This window comes from Aethalodelphis obliquidens, unplaced genomic scaffold, assembly GCF_003676395.1.
Source record: "Aethalodelphis obliquidens isolate GAN/ISIS:26980383/991018 unplaced genomic scaffold, ASM367639v1 scaffold69, whole genome shotgun sequence".
NCBI lineage: Eukaryota > Metazoa > Chordata > Mammalia > Artiodactyla > Delphinidae > Aethalodelphis > Aethalodelphis obliquidens.
The window spans coordinates 114,830-134,099 of record NW_020838013.1 but is presented as its reverse complement, the minus strand read 5'-3'; the positions used below and the strand labels follow the sequence as shown (position 1 = coordinate 134,099).

Here is a 19,270-nt window from a genome sequence, read left to right as displayed (position 1 = left end):
TAAGGAAAAGAAAGAAAGGAAGAGAGGGAGGGAGGAGAGAGGAAGGAAGGAACACCACCCCTGCCCCGAGACTCCTGGGGCCACAAAGTTCCATTTATACCGTGAGTGAGGAAACAGGCACTTGCTTGTACTCACTAGCTGCAGACTACAGAGGACGGCCTAGCCCTGATTCCTTCTGGGACACAGAAAATTGCCTTTCAGGGATTGTGATGAACAAAGGGGATTATAATATTCCTATTAAGAGCTTTTATGAAAATATTTTAAAAATTGGGCTATTGTCATTTTTTTGTACAGATGAAGGTATAGTTAAGTATAGACAGTAGCTTTGTTAGGACTTTTTAGATCGCTTCTTCCAATTATAGGATATGGGATCTTAGGTATTTTCTTTGAACACTGTACCTTTTTAAAAAAATATCTGATAAATCTGGACAGCATGGCTGATTAACTAGTCTCTCTTTCCCCAGAACTTAATTCCAGCCTTCTAAACCAGGGGTCAGCATACTATGGCCTGGGGGCAAATCTAGCCTGTTTTATGTGGTCCTCAAGTTAAGATTAAATTTACATATTCACATGGTTGAAAAAAAAAACAAAAGAAAAATATTTTGTGACATAGGTCATTCATTTATGTATCATCTCTGGCTGCTTTCATGCTACAAGATGTCGGAGTTGAGTAATTGCAACAGAGGCCACACAGCCCTCAAAATCTAAAATATTTACTATTTGGCCTTTTACAGAAAGTTTGCTAACTCCTGGGCTAGAGTATCTCCAAATAATGAGTTTCACAGAGCAACTTTCTGGGGCGGGGGGTAGACTGACTGAATTAATGGCCCTCTCTGTATCCATGTCCTTTTTTTTTTTTGGTATCCATGTCTTTTGCCAGGAAACTTTGTAGCACTTTCCCAGACACTGGGCTCAGTCACATGACTTGCTTTGACCTATGGGAGTCTGGAGACACAATACAAGTAGAGGCTTGAAATGGGATTGCACCCTAGGGCTTGTTCTCCTGCTCCCCTGCCACTGTCTATAAACAGACCCAGGCAAGTCTGCTGGAGGATAAGTCATGTGAAGCAGAGTCAGTCCAGCTGAGGCCAGCCTAAGTTAGCCAAGAATCAAGGATCTCAAGATCATCACACCTGCCTGGCTGACCCACAGCTGACCACAGACACATGTGCAAGCCCAGCAAAAATTACCCAAACCCAGACAGATCAGCTGAACCCCAAGACTCAAGAGCCATGGAACTGTTTATTGTTACATGCCACTGAAGGTTGGTGCTGGGTCTGTTACACAACATTATTCTGGCAGTAGAAAACTGATACTATGGGCACACAAACTTTTCTTTTGCCAAAAGAGTCTAGGGAACCTTTTTACTCTTCTGAAGGCAATTTAGGGCTCTGACAGGGGGAGAGACTGAATAAAACACAGAAGTCTGGAACTCCAGGGATGGGGGTGGGGCATCAAATTACATCCCGAATTTCACCTTGTCCTCACAGTGGGATTCAGTAAATATCCGTATTTGCTCTGTGGCTCCATCTGCCACTGGACCAAGTAGATGCTAAGGCTAGGACTTGGCATGTCTCTTAACCACGAAGAGATCTAGCGAGGCAGAGACTCCATCATTTATGGTAAAGAATTTACTTCCTATTTATAAAATGTAGAAAAAGTACCTTGCGTATAAAATCTAAATGTCTGAGGTGTGATCAGTCAGGAGCCCAGAAAAGTCACTTTGCATCCTTCAGTCATCAGTGTGTAGTGCAAACGGAACAGGGGCTGGGAGTTCCTCCTGTACTGGGCTCAGTGGAAAGCTTCCCCAGGATAAAGCCACAGAGCCCTCTGTGAGGAAGAGGGGTAGAGAACAGGAAAGGAAAGGGGGCAGAACTGCGGCAGGAGGCCGGGAAGGGATGATGTACGGGAGTCTGTATTAGGGAACACTTTCATTTGCTAGAGGGAGGAGCTTCCTTCTCAACTGCTGAACACAACTGGCCTGGGCCTGTCCTAGAAATGTCAAGCTGCTTCCTAGTGCACAGGGCTGACCATCCCCTCTGCAGAGCCCCAAATGTGGCTTCTGTCAGGAAGGAAAGGCATCCATCAGTGTGACAAGAAGCGGTCACCTTCGGACTTGCATGAACTCCTTGCGCAGCCATAAGGAGTCCTGATAGAAGCGAGGATCACCCAGTCTCACAGCTGTCTGTTTGTAGAAGTAACAGTATAACACTGCCGCTGCGGATAATAAACAGAAAAGAAGCCTCAGGGATGCTCCTGAGTATTTGTTTCAGGGTAAGAACATAACCGGACGAGGCTGAGGGGCCCTGCCTCATGATTTCCCAGTGACTCCCAGGAAGGGCAGAGGGCAGTGGTCTCTCCTGCTCTTGGTGTGGCTGTCCCACTCATCCCACGCTGCTTGTGATGGGCTGGGAAGCCAGGATCAAGGCCCTGGCTGCCAGAGCCACAGGTGGGACCAAAGTGAGGCCTGAGGATGCTCTGGTCCTTACCTAGTCTCTGGAATACAAATAACGTTTGAAGTCCATCTGTCCAGACAAAGCGGTTGGAGTTTTTCCAGCGTAAGTTCTGAAGGAGATATGAGCACACAGAGAAATGTGAACGGCTAGATGAGGCCCTCACATCTCCAACTTGGTTAGCTGCAGAGATGCCACCTGGTTTAATATCAGGCTAATGCACCCCCGTTCTTTCTTTCCACAAGCCCGAGGAGTGCTTTTCAAAGGAACTTCAAGTTCCCTTTTTTTTTTTTTGCTACAGAGGGAAAATTCTTGTAACTCTGAGGGAGGAAGTTTGAACTAAGCCATTTATTCCATTTCATCCCGTAGCCTTTGCCGAGGAGAAATGATACACATCATCTCAGGAGTTCAGCATGGTCACTGTCTTGCCTTGGAAATCTCAGGCTCAGTTCCTGTCAGATAAAGGCTTGGTACACTCAGGGTTTAATCAGATTAACAGCTTCACAGTACAAAGCCAGGACTATTTTGGCTCCAGGAACCAGAGCAGAGACAATCCTCTCCGGGAAGCACCTTGAGATTTCGGCACTGCTCTGCTTCTTCCCTGTGAGCTCTAGTTCTCTCTGTGGAATCACAAGGGCAACCTAACGGGACGTTTGGTCTGAGAAGGCACCTTTAGTAAAGAAATGACTAGAGAACCCTGAGGTTTTAATATGTTCCATAAAATGAGTACATGAGAAGCACATGAAATACCCAAAGGGATGGAAGAATTTGTGAAGCAGAAGAAATCTGAGGGAATTCCCTGGCGGTCCAGTGGTTAGGACTCCGTGCTTCCACTGCAGGGGGCAGGGGTTCAATCCCTGCTCAGGGAACTAAGATCCCACCAAGCCATGCCATGTGGCCAAAACAACAACAACAAAAAAACAAATCTGAAACCATGAAAACTAGATCTGCTCTGAGGCCTATGTTAGAACCAAAGGGAGGCATCTTGGGGGTCGGTTTTCCTAGTGTAAGTGATGGGGATGCGTCAGAGGGCAGGCAGCATTGAAGGGCCAGCGGCACGCCTGCCTATTTCCCACGGGACACTGATGCCTAAGAATATGCTGTACCAACACTCACCCGCCCAAACAGCTAACGATGAAACAGATTCAACTTCCTGTTTTAGCCCTGGCAGGCCTTTTGGGGCAAAAGTGAATTGAATGTTCCAGAAGTGTCCCTGGACTCTTGGATAAGGCTGTTCTTCAACATATAAGGTTAGATAAAAGTGCCTTATGAAATTCTCATGTGTCCAGCTTCAGGCTGGACCACATTCATTTCATCTGTTTCTTATCAAGGACTCTGTGAGATATAAACATCCAGAGATTCTGGGTTCCCACAGAAAAACATTCCTAGCCCTTTAAGGATTCAGAGCCTCACTCTTACCATGACCCAGACATGAAGGGAGATGCTGAGAGTGAAGTACACAGCTGTCAGGATGATGGTCCCTTTGAACTTATGGAAGAGGAGGTTGACGAGGCCAGCCTGGAAGATGAAGGTGTTGAAGAACATGAGGAAAATGATGATGATGTTGAAGAGGACTGCAATATCCTGGATGCTGCAGACACAGAAAACAAAAGGACGGCCAAATGGAGGCCTGGGGAGGACCCAAGAGCCAGCCCTGAGTCCTAAGGGACACCATGGAGTCTGTCCTTCCTTGTTATATATAGTCCTCTGAAACCCCCCCAGAGGTAGTTTGGGTTTTGGACCCCAAATGACACGAAGCTAAAACTACCCGCTGGCCCCATCAGTTGAGTGGCAGTCTATGGACAAGGCTTTCCTGCTGACACTCCCCACTCAACAAAGCTCCCAGGCACCTGTGAGAAGCAGCTAGTTTCCTCCCTGTATCCAGAAAATGCCAGCCCTGTCTGTCACATAACCTGGTCCTGTCAGACGTTTTCCTCTAGCAAGACAGCAATGCACCTTCCCTCATCTGTGCACGCCTGGCTGCCTTAGTGCCATTCATGTCTCATGTCTCAGTGCAAATGTCCCCTCTTCAAAAAGACTTTTCTTTCACCCCACTACCTAAAGTAGTCTTTCCCTCCCCACCCCAGGTACCTTATATCCATTGTATAACATTTATTACTATTTGAAATTACCTTTTTTTTTTTTTTTTTTTTTTTTTTTTGCGATACGCGGGCCTCTCACTATTGTGGTCTCTCCCGTTGTGGAGCACAGGCTCCGGACGCGCAGGCTCAGCGGCCACGGCTCACGGGCCCAGTCGCTCTGCGGCATGTGGGATCTTCCCGGACCGGGGCACGAACCCGTGTCCCCTGCATCGGCAGGTGGACTCTCAACCACTGCGCCACCAGGGAAGCCCTACTTGACATTTTGTAACCCTCTTTCATGGCACCGTAAGACAATATTTCTACTCGAAGATAGAGAAAATGACAGTGTCAGCAATCTGGCCCTCATTTTCAATGTGCACTGCTCCCTGTGTCCCAAACCCTTGTTAGAAGAAGTATATCAAAACAGGCCCATGTCTATGGACCATGACATGTCTATGGACCATGGAGTACCCAGGACAAAGTGCAATTTTATTCTCCCTGATATTTCTCTATTAATAACTTTAAAATGCTAAATTATGATTGTCGGGGACTTCAGACTGCTTGGGTTGAGCTGTCCCACCCACTGAACTTACATGAAGAGCACCAGCTGTATGACGGGAGCCATTCGGAGTAGCTCCGAGAAGGAATTGACAAAGAGGTCATAGGACAGCAGCAGGAACTGCAGGGAGAGCACCAGGCTATAGTTACTGGTCTGGAGCATCTTCCTTCTGCTATCTTGGGCCCCCAAGGGCACATTCCACAGTTCCCAGAAAGCAGTCCTAGTACTCTCCCAGGCACTGAGGGAGAAGCTACAGTTCCTCAGAATCAGAGCTGTTTCCCTTGCTCTCAGACAAGGGCCTACTGATGCAAAAAAAAAAAAAAAAAAAAAAAAGGAGGTTAGAAATTCATTAATACATATTTACCGAGGACTTATTATGTACCAGGCACCATTCTAGGTGCTTGCGAAACATCAACGAACAAAACCAACAACAACAGAAAAACCCCAACTAGTCACTCCTTCCAGGGACCCTCCCCCTCAAACCTTTTTCCATGACTGGAACCCTCTAGATGTACAGCTGTTTTGAGTCCAAAGGAATCTAGGGATACTACACACAGTGACTGTCTGGTCATGTAACAATACTAATTCTATTACTAACTGCAGCAGCAAAACCTTTGTATATCACTTACAATATTGCTTACAATTCTAAGTGCTAACGTTACTTAAATCTCTCAATAACCCTTGAGGTAGAAGACACACTATTAATCTCCCCATTTTACAGAGGGGACAATTGAGGCCCAGGGAGGTAAAATAACTTGTCCAAGTTCACATTGCTAATAAGTAGCAGAGCTAGCATTCAGATCTAGGCAGTCTTGGTCCAGAGTCTGTGCTCTTAACTACTGCACAAAGCTGCCTCTCACATAACTGACAGGTTTATATGTAACTACATGGGAAAAACAAATGCTGGCATAGGAGAAGCGGGAAGTGGTGCAGGCAGAAAAAGCTGAGAGGAAACAGTGCTCTCCTAACGTTTACGGTTATGGTAGCAACACAGTGGCACCAGGTAAGGGGAGCTGGGCTTTTATTTTCATTTATTCCAAGACCCAGAAGCTGCTTTGGGGGTGTCCTGTGACCCCCTCCAGCTGGATCAAATCTATGAACAAATTTCAAATGCTTCGAAGTGTTACAGAACGATTAAATTCATATCGGTAAAATGTTACGGTTTACAAACTCTTCATATTCATTTCCTTATTTTATCCTACACCCATCTTGAGAAGCAGCAGTTCTTACGCTTATTACCCCACTTTACACAGAGGCTCTGAGAAGCTACGGAACCTCGTCCACCTCACCTGATGGAGAAGTCCCACTTTAGTGGATGTACGAAGGTGCTTTTCTCTGAACCGAGTCTCCTTATTCATCAAATAATATCGATAGCTACCAGCTACATACCGACACCATGATAAATTTGTCAACCAAGACAATTTCCTTTAATCTTCGCAACTACTCTGCAAGGTGGGCAAGAATTATCCTCATTCTACAGGCAAGGACACAGGGTCAGAGTTCAAGTCGTTCCTCCATGTTGCAGGTGAGCAGAGCCAGGATTCACAACTAGGTGTGAAAACAAAGCCCGTGCTCTTAACTACTACTTCACAGGCCACCACAGAAGGCTGCTGTGAGGATCCGTTATATAGAGCCGCCCACCGCCATCTCTACGGGAAGGATGACCCTCACGTCGGGTTAGGGCAGCGGTGATTCCCAAGGTAATGAAGCGGTCTTCACGGTTTGTCCACCGCTATCTGCCGCGTTCTCTCTGTCCCCTGAGTAATTTTCCTCACCCTTCCTAATCCACTTTAAAATAGGGCTGCCTTAGCAAAAAACCAAAACCAAAGCAATTAACAAAATTCCGACTTCTGGCCACTTTACCCACTCCTCCTCAGCGTTCTCACCTAGAAGGCCCAACGTCGGTTGTCACGGGGACACCGTCCTGGCTTCCGGAAACCGGTTTTAAATTCCGGAAGTAGATGGGTGACGCGGGCTCCGTCTGCGCCGTGCTACCCTCTTGTCCTCGGCTTTTTCTCCCCGCTCTTTGGCCCGCTCGGTCGCCATGTTTCGGCCCCCGCATTCCTGGGCCCGCCCCTCTCTCAGCGTCGCTGCGCCCTGTTCCAGGGCTCCCAGCTGCGGGCCAAGGCCTCCCGCCCACCCCGCGTGCGGCCTTGCCGAGGGCCAGCCCCTGGCCAGAGGCTTCGCATCGGCCCGAACATTTCCGCTTCCACGGAATCGAGGGGGTGGGGGTGAGGGACAGGACCGATCCGTGACGGCGTTCCTGGTCCCTGGAAGCCCGGGCTTGGGGAAGAAACGCCCGTGGAGGAACTGGAGTTAGTGTCAGCACCTTGTCTGCCGGCCACCCCGCGGCTCTGGACTTCATTTCCCAGGCGGCCGCGCGCGCGGAGCGCGCGCGACCGGAAGTGCTACAAGCCTTTAAGGTGACAGAGCGGCCCCGCCAGTTGGCTGTAGAGCGGCTGTGACTGGTGATAGCGGGAGTTCTTGAGAGTCTCTCACTCCATCTCCCAGGAGCCTCGGGAGCTGCGGGTCCGGCGCCGGGTGGCAAGAGGCGGGTCTCGGAGACCCCAGTACCCCTGCGTTCCACTGTGGTTCGGGGGTGAGAAAGAGCCCGGGCTGGGAGTTCAGGGACCTGGGTTCGAGTGCTGGCTCTGCTACTGCCTCGCTTCGCGCTGTCGGGACCCCTCGCTCGGCCTCAGTTTTCTCTTTTACGAAATGGACATCGTTCTCTGTGCCCTTAACTTACACAGGTGGTGGAAGGAAGCTCTTTGGAAAGCACAGAAGCTCTTCGGAAGTCGCAGTCAGCAGGTGGAGCCCCTCGCCTTAATTTGCACCCAAGGTTAGCTGGGACCAAGGGATCTTGGTCCCGGCGGAGGAGTCAGGGATCGGTCCCCGGGTTCCTGGAACCCTACTCTGGACACCTGAGGCCGACCAGAGGCCGTACGAAGGGCGGGGCTGTAATCACTCAGGTGCTAAGGAGGGCCTTGCTTATCTACCTCCTGAGTGGAATTTAGGGTCCCTCACTCCTGAGTCTCTGACTACGAAGCTGCGTTTGGAAGTGAGGAGTCCTTGGAGCACAGGGGGAGTGAACCTGGAGCCTTGTACCAGCTCGGCCACTCACCGTGGCCAAGTCACTTTCCTTCTTTGGGCCCGAATTTTTTTTTTTTTTTTTTGCGGTACGCGGGCCCCTCACTGTTGCGACCCCTCCCGTTGCGGGACACAGGCTCCGGACGCGCAGGCTCAGCGGCCATGGCTCACGGGCCCAGCCGCTCCGCGGCATGTGGGATCTTCCCGGACCGGGGCACAAACCCGCGTCCCCTGCATCGGCAGGTGGACTCTCAACCGCTGCGCCACCAGGGAAGCCCTGGGCCCGAATATTTTTGATCCGTAAGATAAGAGTTCAGGACTTGAGCCCTAAATCTGGTTCTCAGGATTCCTAAAGCCCGCACCATTCATCTGAGAAGTGGGAGCAACAAACAGACTTCCTGTTCCTTCATCTATTTGCACTTCTAAATAATTGTGAAAGGGTTTGGAATAGAGCCTTTTCCTAAGGCTAGGGCCAAGTAGGATATACCCATTTCCTACACCAGGGCCTGATCTGTTTTAGTGCAGCCTGGGAGAATCCTTTTTGCTAAGGGATTGAGAAGTATATTAGGTTGGAGAGTAGACTCCTTAGATCAGGGTCAACAAACATGACCCACAGGCCAAATCTGGCTGGCCTAAATGGTTTTTACATTTTTCAATGATTGAAAAAAAAAAAAAGAAAATGATATTTTGTGACATGTGGAAATGATATAAAAACTGAAATTTCTTTGTCCATAAATAAAGTTTTTCTGAACATAGCTCATGTTCATTTGTGAAGGTATTATTTATGATTGCTCTTGCAATACATCAGCAGAGTTGATGACATAGTTGTGACAAACCGTATGGCCTGATAAATCTAAAATATTTACCATTCTGGCCCTTTACAGGAGTTTGCCGACTTTTGTCTTAGAATGCGTCTCTACAAGTGAGGGCAGAATAGGACTGGTGGGCACATCCTGAAATCTTAGCACATCCTGTTCTCTTGGAATAAATGAGAGGATATTCTTAGCATTTGGATTGCAATTTTCACTGCATTCTTCCTTTTTCTCTCCTTTTGTTCTCTATTTCGAGCAGAGGGAGGGCTCGGCTGTGTACTGTTGGTAAAACATTCCAGCCGTCTGTTAGGGAAGTGTCCCCATTGTCTTTTCCAAGTCTGTCCCAGAGCAGTAATCCAGGACCTCTTCTAGGGGGGTAGATGTGATCCCTTTTGGATTATATTTTCTTTTTTCCTCTTACAAAGGGAGGGGGAAAAAAAGTAGATATTATTCAGTGGATGGAGCCTGCTGACCGAGAGCTCCTTTGTGCTGACACTTCACTGGGGGGATGATTGAACCTCTGGTGACCTGAAACTTCTGCTGCCCTTACAGGAACTAAGGGGATAACTCTTGAGGCTGGGTAGCAAATCTCTGAGCTCAGTAGCTAAGGTAGAAAGCTTCTAGAAATCAGGTGGCATGGTTTTCTCTCTCCAACCTCCTGGAAGCTTATTTTTTCCCCCAGACCTCAGATCTTACTTTCTCAGAGATTACTGCCACCTTGGATCTCTTTGTGACAGCTTAGCATCTGTTTGTGGTTAGGTGGACACCTGGCATGGAGAGAGCTGGCACGACATGGAATTGGGGACACTGAGAGGCCTGGGCAGCCATGGGGGCCACGAGCTTGAGGTTTTTGTTAGTCGTTAGGATGAAATGCTGTAACAATACTAAGAAAATTATAATACTGTACTCTCACAATGTCCTTACATACATTTTCTCGACTCTCTGACAACCTGTGGTCAAATTAAAAACATGGGCTTTGAAACCGAATAGACAAGGGTTTGAAACTCCCTGCCCACTTACTGGGTCCTATTTAGTCTGTCTGAGCCTTAGTTTCCTCATCTATAAAATGGGGATAACTCCACACGGGGTTGTCAAGATGAGTAGATGGGATCATGTGTGTAAGGTTCTGGTGTGGTGTCTGCTCAGAGCTGCCTTTCAGTAAGTTATATCCTATTGCCATGGTTTTCTTTCAGATGAGAAGACTGAGTCCTACAAATGTTAAGTGAGTTGCTTAAGGAGCCTCAGAGCATAAGAATTGGAGTCCAGGCCACCACTCTGTCAGCCTGCCAGTAGGTATAAAGGTGAGGGTCAAGTGTTTTATCTTCTTGGGAGTTCTTGATTTTAGGGGCCTCTTCTCTGTTAGCTGGTTCAGATTGAGGGACCTCAACTGCAGGAAGCCACTGTGTCAGCTTCTTGGCCTGAGTCCACGGGGCAGTGTGCCTGCCTTGAGAGCTGTGCCCATGCTAAAAGCATGTGTCCTGTGGCTTTGCAGACTGCCTGCCAACTCACGCCCACTTGCCTGTTTTTTTTTTTTTTTTTTTTGCTGTACGCGGGCCTCTCACTGCTGTGGCCTCTCCCGTTGCAGAGCACAGGCTCCAGACGCGCAGGCTCAGCGGCCATGGCTCACGGGCCCAGCCGCTCCGCGGCATGTGGGATCTTCCCAGACCGGGGCACGAACCCGCGTCCCCTGCATCGGCAGGTGGACTCTCAACCACTGCGCCACCAGGGAAGCCCAGCCTGGCTTTTAAGAGCAGCTGCTGGGCTTCCCTGGTGGTGCAGTGGTTGAGAATCTGCCTGCCAGTGCGGGGGACACGGGTTCGAGCCCTGGTCTGGGAAGATCCCACATGCTGCGGAGCAACTGGGCCCGTGAGCCACAACTACTGAGCCTGCGCGTCTGGAGAAGCCGCGATAGTGAGAGGCCCGCGCACCGTGATGAAGAGTGGCCCCCGCTTGCCGTATCTGGAGAAAGCCCTCGCACAGAAACGAAGACCCAAAACAGCCAAAAATAAATAAATAAATAAATTTTAAGAGCAGCTGCTTAGGGGGCTAGGCATTCACCATGCCTGAAACCCGGGTTGGTTTCTAAGTTTATCAGGTACACGTGGGAACCTCAAGATAAACTCTTGCTTTCTAGATCATGAGTTCTTGCTTCCTCTTTTCTCCTCTGGACTTTCCCCAGAGAAGAGAAAGCAGAAGTTTCAGGTCTGGAGACAGCTGGGGGCTTTTGCTCGATTAAAGGTGTGGCGAATGGGGACTCTGAAGACCCCACCTTACCTCCCAATGGGAGGATTAGCCCATAGAGGTCACAGTCTGGGGAAGAACTTTGCTGCAGAAGTGGGATCCTATAGCACTTTCTCCCAAGTGGCCTAATAGTAGTGTGAAGATTGTGATTTTTGTCTCCTTACGTTAGAACTGAAGCCCTGGGCATTTGTGTGATCTAGCCTGGATTTTGATTTCTGTCCTTTCTTTTCATGGGGAGTGGGGTTATAATTCTTTACCTTCTGGTCCTGTGAGGGGAGACGCATCCTAGGGCTCTGGATCTAGAGCCTTGGCATCGAGCCGCAGCAGAGGAGACCTCTCTCCAGGGCCAGCCCTAGGCCCAAGCTGGCTGCACTGTATGCTGCCAGGTGCTGGGGCGGGGCCTCACTCATTGTTCATAACCAGAGATTGGGTTCACCCAGCCATCAAGGCTTCATGGGACAGTGCCCAGGCTGATAGCAGGGGAACCACCCTTTTGGCCAAGAGCAAGGTCAGTGTTACCTCCTTTAGCCTGCGTGTGGGGTGCGCCTGAGCCAACAGGGACGTGTGATTTCCGCTTTCTCTAGGAGTGCTTGATCAGAATGGCTGTGGGATGGTTTTATCTGTCCGTCTTGGCGCTGTGCTCCCTGGGCTTGATGTGCATCCTCTCCACCATCTATTGGATATCGTACTGGCAAGGTGGCTTCGCCTGGGATGGTACCATCCTCATGTTCAACTGGCACCCGGTGCTCATGGTTACAGGCATGGTGGTGTTCTACAGTGCTGGTGAGTACAGGTCAGCAGAGGAGATATGGTGTGGCCCGGGCTCGTACAGGGCAGCGCTGTCCCTCTCCATCCTGGCCTTTGTTACTGTCGGGTTCAGGGCTATGGGGGTGGGGTGGGGTGGGTTGTTTTTGGGCCCAGGTGTCATGTGGAGGAAGAAGTCGTGCGAACGGGAGCATCTGAGAAGGGTAGCTGCATGGATACTCTTGGACGGGTGTTGGCGAACTTTTTCTGTTAAAGGCCAGACAGTAAATATTTTAGGCTTTGCAAGCCCTATGATCTATGTTGCGACTACTCAGCTCTGCTACTGTGTTGTGAGAGCAGCCAGAGACAACACGGAAACGTGTAGCTGTGTTCTGATAAAACTTTATTTATAGTGGTGGGGGTGGGGAGAGAAATAGGTGAGGGAGAGCAAGAGGTATGGACTTCCAGTTGCAAAACAAATGAGGCACAGGTACAGTGTAGGGAATGTGGCCAGTAATTATGTAATATCTTTGTATGGTGATGATCATAGCTAGACCTATCATGGTGATCATTTTGAAATGTACAGAAATATTGAATGACTGTGTTTTGTAACAGGAAGTAACATAGTGCTGTAGGTCAATTATACTCCAAAAACAAACAAACTCATAGTAAAAGACAGCAGATTTATGGTTACCAGGGGTGGGGGGAAGGGGAATTGGATGAAGGCAGTCAAAAGGTACCAACCTCCAGTTTTAAGATAAATAAGTACTAGGGATGTAATGTACAACATGATAAATACAGTTAACCCTGCTGTATGTTATATATGAAAGCTGTTAAGAGAGTAAATCCAAAGAGTTGTCATCACAAGAAAAAAGTTTTTGTCTATTTTTAAAATTTTGTATCTATATAAGAAGATGGATGTTCACTAAACTTATTGTGGTAATCATTCCATGATGTATGTAAGGCAGACCATTATGCTCTACACAAACTTATGCAGTGCTGTATGTCAGTTATATCTCAATAAAACTGGGAAAAAATAAGTACAAATTTTAAAATTAATGTTATTTAAAGTATTATTTAATATCAAATATAATTTGATAATAGCATCCATAAGCATTAATTACCTAGGCATAAATCTGACAAAAGCCATATAATGTTTCTACAGAGAAAAATATAAAACTGTATTGAAATTAAAGAAGCCCTAAATAAATGGAGGGATATACTACTGTGTAAGTGGATTGGAAGACTAAACATTGTAAAGATGTAAATTCTCCTGAAATCGTTTTGTAGGTTAATTTCAACCCCAAGGTCTCAGTGCTTATTTTTGTGAAAATTGACAATCAGACTGAATTATCTTGAAATGCAAAGGGCCAAGATTAGTCAAGGTGGTTTTGAAAAAGAGCAAAGTTGGAGGGCTTACTCTCCCGTCTATTCAGGTTTATTATAAAGCTACTGTAATTAAGACAGCGTGGGACCTACTGTATAGCACAGGGAACTCTGCTCGATACTCTGTAATGGCCTGTATGGGAAAAGAATCTAAAAAAGAGTAGGTATATATAAATGTATAACTGACTCACTTCGCTGTACACCTGGAACTAACACAACATTGTAAATCAACTGTATTCCAATTAAAAAAAAAGTGTGGTAGTGATAAGTGAATAGACAAGTGAGGAAGGCGGCTCTGCAGAGCTGCGGGGCAAGACGTTCTCTTCAATAAATGACGCTTAGCCATATGGAGTAAAAACACTTTATTCACGAAAATCGGCAGCGGGCTGCACCTGGCCTGTGAGCGGCAGCCTGCCAGCCCTTGCTCTAGGGAGCGGGGGCTGGAGCCTCCGTGACACAGTCGGGGCCGTACCTGAGGGGTCTCCTTACTCCTGCCAGACCCCTTGCCCTGTGCCTTCAGAGGCAGGCCTTGGGGCCCAGGTGAGTCTCATTTTCGCCACTTGTAAAATGGGAATAATGACGGTGATAATAGCAGCTTACCCCGTGTACTTTGGATACATCCTCCCACTTTTGTTCTTACAGGAAGCTTGTGAGGCGGGCTGTATTGTTGCCTCCATTTTACAGATGAGGAAACTGAGATTTAGGAAGATGCCAAATAGCTGAGAGGAAGAACCTGGAGTTGGACCTCGGTTATCTAACCTTAAAGCCTGTGTCCTTGACAACTCACTTCAGTTGTGAGAATTCATTCAGTTAGATGAAATAATGGATGTGACATTGCTTTTCAACCTGTAAAACTGCATACAAGTGGCATTTATTATTGTTATGACAGAATGGCAAGTCCATGAAACCTGTTCTACCCACCCCCCCCTTTTTTAAATTGAAGTATAGTTGATTTACAGAGTTGTGTTTTCTGGTGTACAGCAAAGTGATTCAGAGAGATATATATGTGTGTGTGTGTATATATATGTATATACACATATATATGTATATATTTTCAGATTTCTTTCCAGTATAGCTTATTACAAGATACTGAATATGGCTCCCTGTGCTCTGCAGTAGGGACCCACTGTTTATTTTATGTAGAGTAGTTGGTATCTGCTGATCCCAGACTCCTAGCTTGTCCCTCCTCTGGCTCCTCCCTTTTGTCATGGTCCTTGTCTCCCCGCTTCATGGTTGATGGCTATACCAGAAATGATGCAAGGATGGAAGATGCTGAGGAGTTGATACTGATGTCCTAGCATTTCCTTCTTTTGTTGGGAGGCTGTCTGGGATCACGTCAGGGTAATTCCCCTAATGTACGGGTGAGCACAGGGGAAGAGGCCGAGCCCAGGGACTGCTCTCTCTCCTACAGCATCACTGGTCTACCGCCTGCCCCAGTCATGGGTAGGGCCCAAGCTGCCCTGGAAATTCGGCCACGCAGCCATGCACCTGCTGGCCTTCATCCTGACTGTACTGGGGCTGCATGCCGTCTTTGACTTTCACAGCCGTAGAAAGATCCCCAATCTCTACTCCCTGCACAGCTGGCTGGGCATCACCACCGTCTTCCTCTTCGCCTGTCAGGTGGGTACTCTCTGTTCTCCTTTGGATTCCCACAGCTGCCAGCTCTCGTTGGGGCTTCACTTGCATCAGCACCAAATATCCCTCTGCTTACTGCCTGGAGACGGCCTTGCAGGGCACATCCTGTAGAATCGGCAGTTTGAAGGGCTGTGGAAGATTGGTGGTTCCCGAGTTCACCCTGTTCCAGCTCTTACCCCTCACACGGCCCACCTGTGGTGCTGGAGCGCTCTAAGCTAACTCTGTCACAGCACGCACCGCACTGACTCTAAATCATCTTTTCTGCCCTCTTCTCTCCCCCCTTTCTGTGAACCAGAAGCAATTCTAGAAGTAGTATCCGTATTCTGATGTCAGCCCTGTACAAATGAGTTTTGTGAGCCAGGACAGGAAGGAAGCAGAGACAAACAAGGATGGCTGGGTTTGCAGGAGACTGGGGATAGCTAAGCATTTCATGTAGGTAACATTCCTACATTCCTTTGTGTAAGACAAACAGACCCCAGTGAGGAGGCTAGGTGTGGTGCTGGGGCAATGCCTGGTGGGAGGTTTGAGCTGGGAGATAAGGGCAAGGGTTCACTGATGGGTAGGAGGCACTGGTGGGTGGGATGACCTGGCGTGCCTTTGGTCACACACAGTACAATCAAGTACTTCCTGTGTCCACAGTGGTTCTTGGGCTTTGCGGTCTTCCTGCTGCCCTGGGCGTCCGTGCGGCTGCGCAGCCTCCTTAAACCCATCCACGTCTTCTTTGGAGCTTCCATCCTCTCTCTGGCCATTGCATCTGTCATTTCCGGCATTAATGAGAAGCTTTTCTCCAGTCTGTGAGTGGGACGGCGCCCCCAACTCTAAGGTGGAGGGGGAGGAACAGGGTCTTCAGAAGATGCACTCGATGATCATAGGACCCATCCAAGGGAGGGAAGCTTTTGGGATGGGGCTTGTTCCTGATCTGGAAGGTTAATGGAATCGGTCTTTCTTTAGGCTGAGATTGGTAAACTGGTCAGCAAATACCCAGCATCAAAATGATTTAGAACCTACTCTGTGGCAGAAACTATTCTAAACATCTTAAATTTAATCCTCTAACTGCCCTACAACATTTGTTGTCATTGCCACTTATACATTAGGGAACAGAGGCACAGAGAGGTTAGTAATGCACCTAAGGGCACACAGCCAGTAAGTGGCAGAGCTTTGTGTTAGGACTAGAGGCTGCATGCCTAACCACTCCCATTCTCCGTTCTTTGAAGTAGTGGGGGTGCAGTGAAAAGCAAACAAGATTTGAGGTCAGACCTGGGTATAGGTCTTGGCTGCGCCGTTTCCTAGTTATGTAACTGGGCAAGTTCATTTCACGTCTGGGAGCTTAGCTTCCTCACAGGGAAAAAGCATTCTGCAGACACTTGTCATGGCAGAGACTTGGAAAGTATGTTAATATTCCAGGTCACAGCAGGTCCTGGGAAGCTTTTCTTATCCTCTGTTAGTGGCACTGAGTCTCGCATTGGGCAAAAGCAGGTAGAAAAGTTTCTTGAGCGCCCACATTGTTTCGTCATCCTCAGGAGAAACGGCACCAACTCATACTCCAGGCTGCCCAGTGAGGCTGTCTTTGCCAACTGCTCTGGGATGCTGGTGGTGGTCTTCGGGCTGCTGGTGCTCTATATCCTGCTGGCTTCGTCTTGGAAACGCCCAGAGCTGGGGATGCAGGCCGAAAGACAGGTATGGGGTTTTGGTCTCCCATTCCAGGTTGGGGTAGGGCCGGGTCTAGGGAAGGGTCACCCAGTAAAGACTTGGGCTTTGCCAGGAAGACCAACCCAGTAACGTGGTGGGAAACCAAGGTGCTTGAAGGTGGGGTTAGGCTGGCTGACGGGGTGCACCAGTGGCAGCCCAGCACCTCCTGGCCGTTGCAGCAAGCGCAGCTGCTCGGGCTCAGGCTCCTGGGGGCCTGTCCGCTGGGAGAGGGTGGGGGTTACTCCCCTCCCCAGATTGCTGTGGTTTCACGAGGGGAAGTGTAGCCTTGTCTTCTCCGAGGACGGGCTTGCGCATGATGAGGGTGTACGGTAATTTCTACTTCTTCGGCTTTAGGGCTCGTCTAGTGGGATGGGAGCGTATCTATACTTCTCCGGCTTTAGGGCTCGTCTAGTGGGATGGGAGCGTATCTAGCGGCTGCTTGGTGACGGCTTGAGTGCTTGCAGCACGTTTTGCCTGTTCTTGGCCACGCAGGCACCTGAGGGACATGGTGAGATGGGGTGTGTATTGGCTGAGGGGCTTTGGAGCTTCTCTGAAAGGTGTGGTGGCGTGGGCTGGGACTCGCCCTGCAGGTTGGGGTCTGAGCATCTCAGGCCTGGCGTGACTCCTGCAGGTCAGGGGCCATTTTGACGTTATGCCATTAACCTGTGTACATCTGCCTGTCTTTCCAGGCCCTGTTGCACGGCGGGGAGTGAGGCAGGAAGGCGCTGCCAGGAGTGGTTGGTGGTGCGGTCTGGACTCCTTCAGAAGCTCTGCTCTCCGCAGGGCTCTCGTCCAGTCTCCCCTCATCTCCGAGGTGGACCTGCTCTCTCCACAGCTTGCTGCCCACATGCTTTCCTTGGTGGCTTTGGCTTCTCCACCTCTTCCTGGCATTGACTTCTCAGGTCGTTCGTTTACCCCAGGCCCTCCTTGCCCTGGCTGCTCACGCCGCTCCTGCTCGCGTGAAGTCAGGCTCATTTCCCCTCACACCCCTAGGGATGTGGCAGAGAACCCCGAGAGCTCAGATGACCTGGGAATCAAGTGCAGTCCGTACCGTGAAAAGTGAGGGAGCCGATGCTTCCTCAGCTTTCCCTTGAAGTTTAGGCCGCTGCGCCGGGCCAGGCTTCATCTGCTCTGTTACCTCCATCCAGCCCATCTGGACACGAGGCTGGGCGGGAACACGGTGACGCGACGGAAGGACAGGGGAGAATGGCAGAGCTGCTTCTGCAGAGGAGAAGCTGAGGAGCTGGCTGCCCATCGCTGTTGTTTCCCGTCGCTGCATTCTGTGTCTGCGTGCGTTGTATGTGCCCTTCTAGCTGCTGCTGCAACTGGGGCCTGGATCCCGGCCCTTCCCTATGACTGATGTGCTGTCGGACAGCCTTATGAGCCCTGGTAACCTGCTCTCCCAAGAACAGCCTGTCCCACGGAGGAGTAGCAGGGGTGCCTCGAGCCTCCTTTCCTTTCCCTCATCGGGTCCAGGCTTGCCTGCCTGTCCCCGGGCAGGTTCAACCTTGCTCTCTCTCGGCAGGGCCCTTGCTCAGCTATTTTCACTCTCCAGCTTGCCATGAAACGTGCCAGAGTCATGGTGCATTGTACCCAGCAGAGCCCTGGGAGCTAGGCCACCTCCAGAGGCGTTCCTCACTGAGCGTCCAAGTGCCTCACTTGCCCCCACGATAGCTACGTGCGTGGCACACCCAGTCTCGGCTGTGATGCCAGAATGTGCCGCCGCTCTTCCAACGAGACTGTGGTGGCGTCTTGCTCCTCTCCTAAGTGTTGGCACTGCCCTCTCCAAACAGGCCCTGCCAGGTCCCAGGCTCCATACTGCTGTGCTTAGGTGACGAGCAGCATGACGACATCTGGGGTCCCGAGTGGGCCTTACCCCCTGGCAGGGGCCATGAGGCTGACTGTCCACCCCACCCCACGTGGCCAGATGCTGGCAGGAGGACCATGACAGAACTTCTCAAGTGGCTGAAGCCCTCAGAAGCCACTGGGATGACTGCCGGGCACCTTGGTCATAGGACCAGCTCCCCCTCTTTGCACATGGGTAGGCATTTCACTTATGAAGCTTGATTTTCATTAAATGTGTTTTCAAGAATCAAAGCCTTCTCTGCTGAAATGACACTGTGGTTAACTGAGCTCTGGGCAACTTGCAAAAGCCTCGGGCTAGTTCTGACCCTCAGACCCGGAAATGGGCAGACCTGAAGACACCAGAGAACCGCATGACTGTCTTAGAATCACATGTTGACTCCTGGTTCGTGAGCGTGTCTTTACTAGTGAATGGCCCTTGAGCACTTGATTATCTTACAAGGAAGGAGATGTTTCCTATTTCATAGTCTGAAACACGACACTCAAAAAGGGTAAGTGACTTGTCCCAAGGTCACCCAGCCAGGAAGTGGCAGAGTTGGGATCCACAGCCCAGGTGTCTGATGCCAGTTTCCTTCCCAGCTGCTGGGTGTATGCATCTGTGCACACTGATAACTGTGCCTTGTGCTCAGGGACCTGTGGTGTGGCTGATGGACAGGGGACCCTGGGCAGAAATAGGGAAGCCGAGGGGCTGAGGAAGCCTGCAGCCAAGTTTGGGCAAAG

At 49.6% G+C, this 19,270-nt stretch overlaps 2 protein-coding genes across 13 annotated transcripts; one reads left to right on the top strand and one right to left on the bottom strand.

The window, feature by feature from the left end:
* Positions 1 to 1,205: 1,205 nt before the first annotated feature.
* On the bottom strand, positions 1,206 to 7,141 carry TMEM138 (transmembrane protein 138). Of its 6 annotated transcripts, none has more exons than XM_027089925.1 (5): positions 6,980 to 7,092; positions 5,128 to 5,392; positions 3,873 to 4,083; positions 2,490 to 2,565; positions 1,206 to 2,217 (listed from the first exon to the last, which is right to left on the bottom strand). In XM_027089925.1, the coding sequence occupies exons 2-5, from the start codon at positions 5,253 to 5,255 to the stop codon at positions 2,105 to 2,107; spliced, it is 528 nt and encodes a 175-aa protein (XP_026945726.1). In that variant the 5' UTR covers positions 5,256 to 5,392; positions 6,980 to 7,092; the 3' UTR covers positions 1,206 to 2,104. The 6 variants fall into 6 exon arrangements, with proteins under 6 accessions (XP_026945726.1, XP_026945728.1, XP_026945727.1 ...); XM_027089927.1 differs by having other exon boundaries at positions 5,128 to 5,395; positions 6,980 to 7,090; XM_027089926.1 differs by lacking the exon at positions 6,980 to 7,092 and adding an exon at positions 6,383 to 6,973 and having other exon boundaries at positions 5,128 to 5,395.
* On the top strand, positions 7,070 to 18,784 carry CYB561A3 (cytochrome b561 family member A3). 7 transcript variants are annotated; one of them, XM_027089919.1, is made up of 8 exons: positions 7,070 to 7,516; positions 7,844 to 7,901; positions 10,186 to 10,293; positions 11,818 to 12,016; positions 14,775 to 14,983; positions 15,638 to 15,792; positions 16,519 to 16,675; positions 17,836 to 18,784. In XM_027089919.1, the coding sequence occupies exons 4-8, from the start codon at positions 11,833 to 11,835 to the stop codon at positions 17,869 to 17,871; spliced, it is 741 nt and encodes a 246-aa protein (XP_026945720.1). In that variant the 5' UTR covers positions 7,070 to 7,516; positions 7,844 to 7,901; positions 10,186 to 10,293; positions 11,818 to 11,832; the 3' UTR covers positions 17,872 to 18,784. The 7 variants fall into 7 exon arrangements, with proteins under 7 accessions (XP_026945720.1, XP_026945721.1, XP_026945722.1 ...); XM_027089920.1 differs by having other exon boundaries at positions 7,844 to 7,932; XM_027089916.1 differs by lacking the exon at positions 7,070 to 7,516 and adding an exon at positions 7,532 to 7,692.
* The last annotated feature ends 486 nt before the right edge of the window (positions 18,785 to 19,270 follow it).

Coding starts and splice junctions, on each gene's coding strand:
- TMEM138 (XM_027089925.1), bottom strand. CDS start 5,255: ATGCTCCAGACCAGTAACTATAGCCTGGTGCTCTCCCTGCAGTTCCTG. Junction 2,566..3,872: donor CCCTTCATGTCTGGGTCATG/GTAAGAGTGAGG, acceptor TATCTCCTTCAG/AACTTACGCTGGAAAAACTC. Junction 2,218..2,489: donor ATTTGTATTCCAGAGACTAG/GTAAGGACCAGA, acceptor TATTATCCGCAG/CGGCAGTGTTATACTGTTAC.
- CYB561A3 (XM_027089921.1), top strand. CDS start 11,833: ATGGCTGTGGGATGGTTTTATCTGTCCGTCTTGGCGCTGTGCTCCCTG. Junction 14,984..15,637: donor TCTTCCTCTTCGCCTGTCAG/GTGGGTACTCTC, acceptor CTGTGTCCACAG/TGGTTCTTGGGCTTTGCGGT. Junction 16,676..17,835: donor GGATGCAGGCCGAAAGACAG/GTATGGGGTTTT, acceptor ACCTCCATCCAG/CCCATCTGGACACGAGGCTG.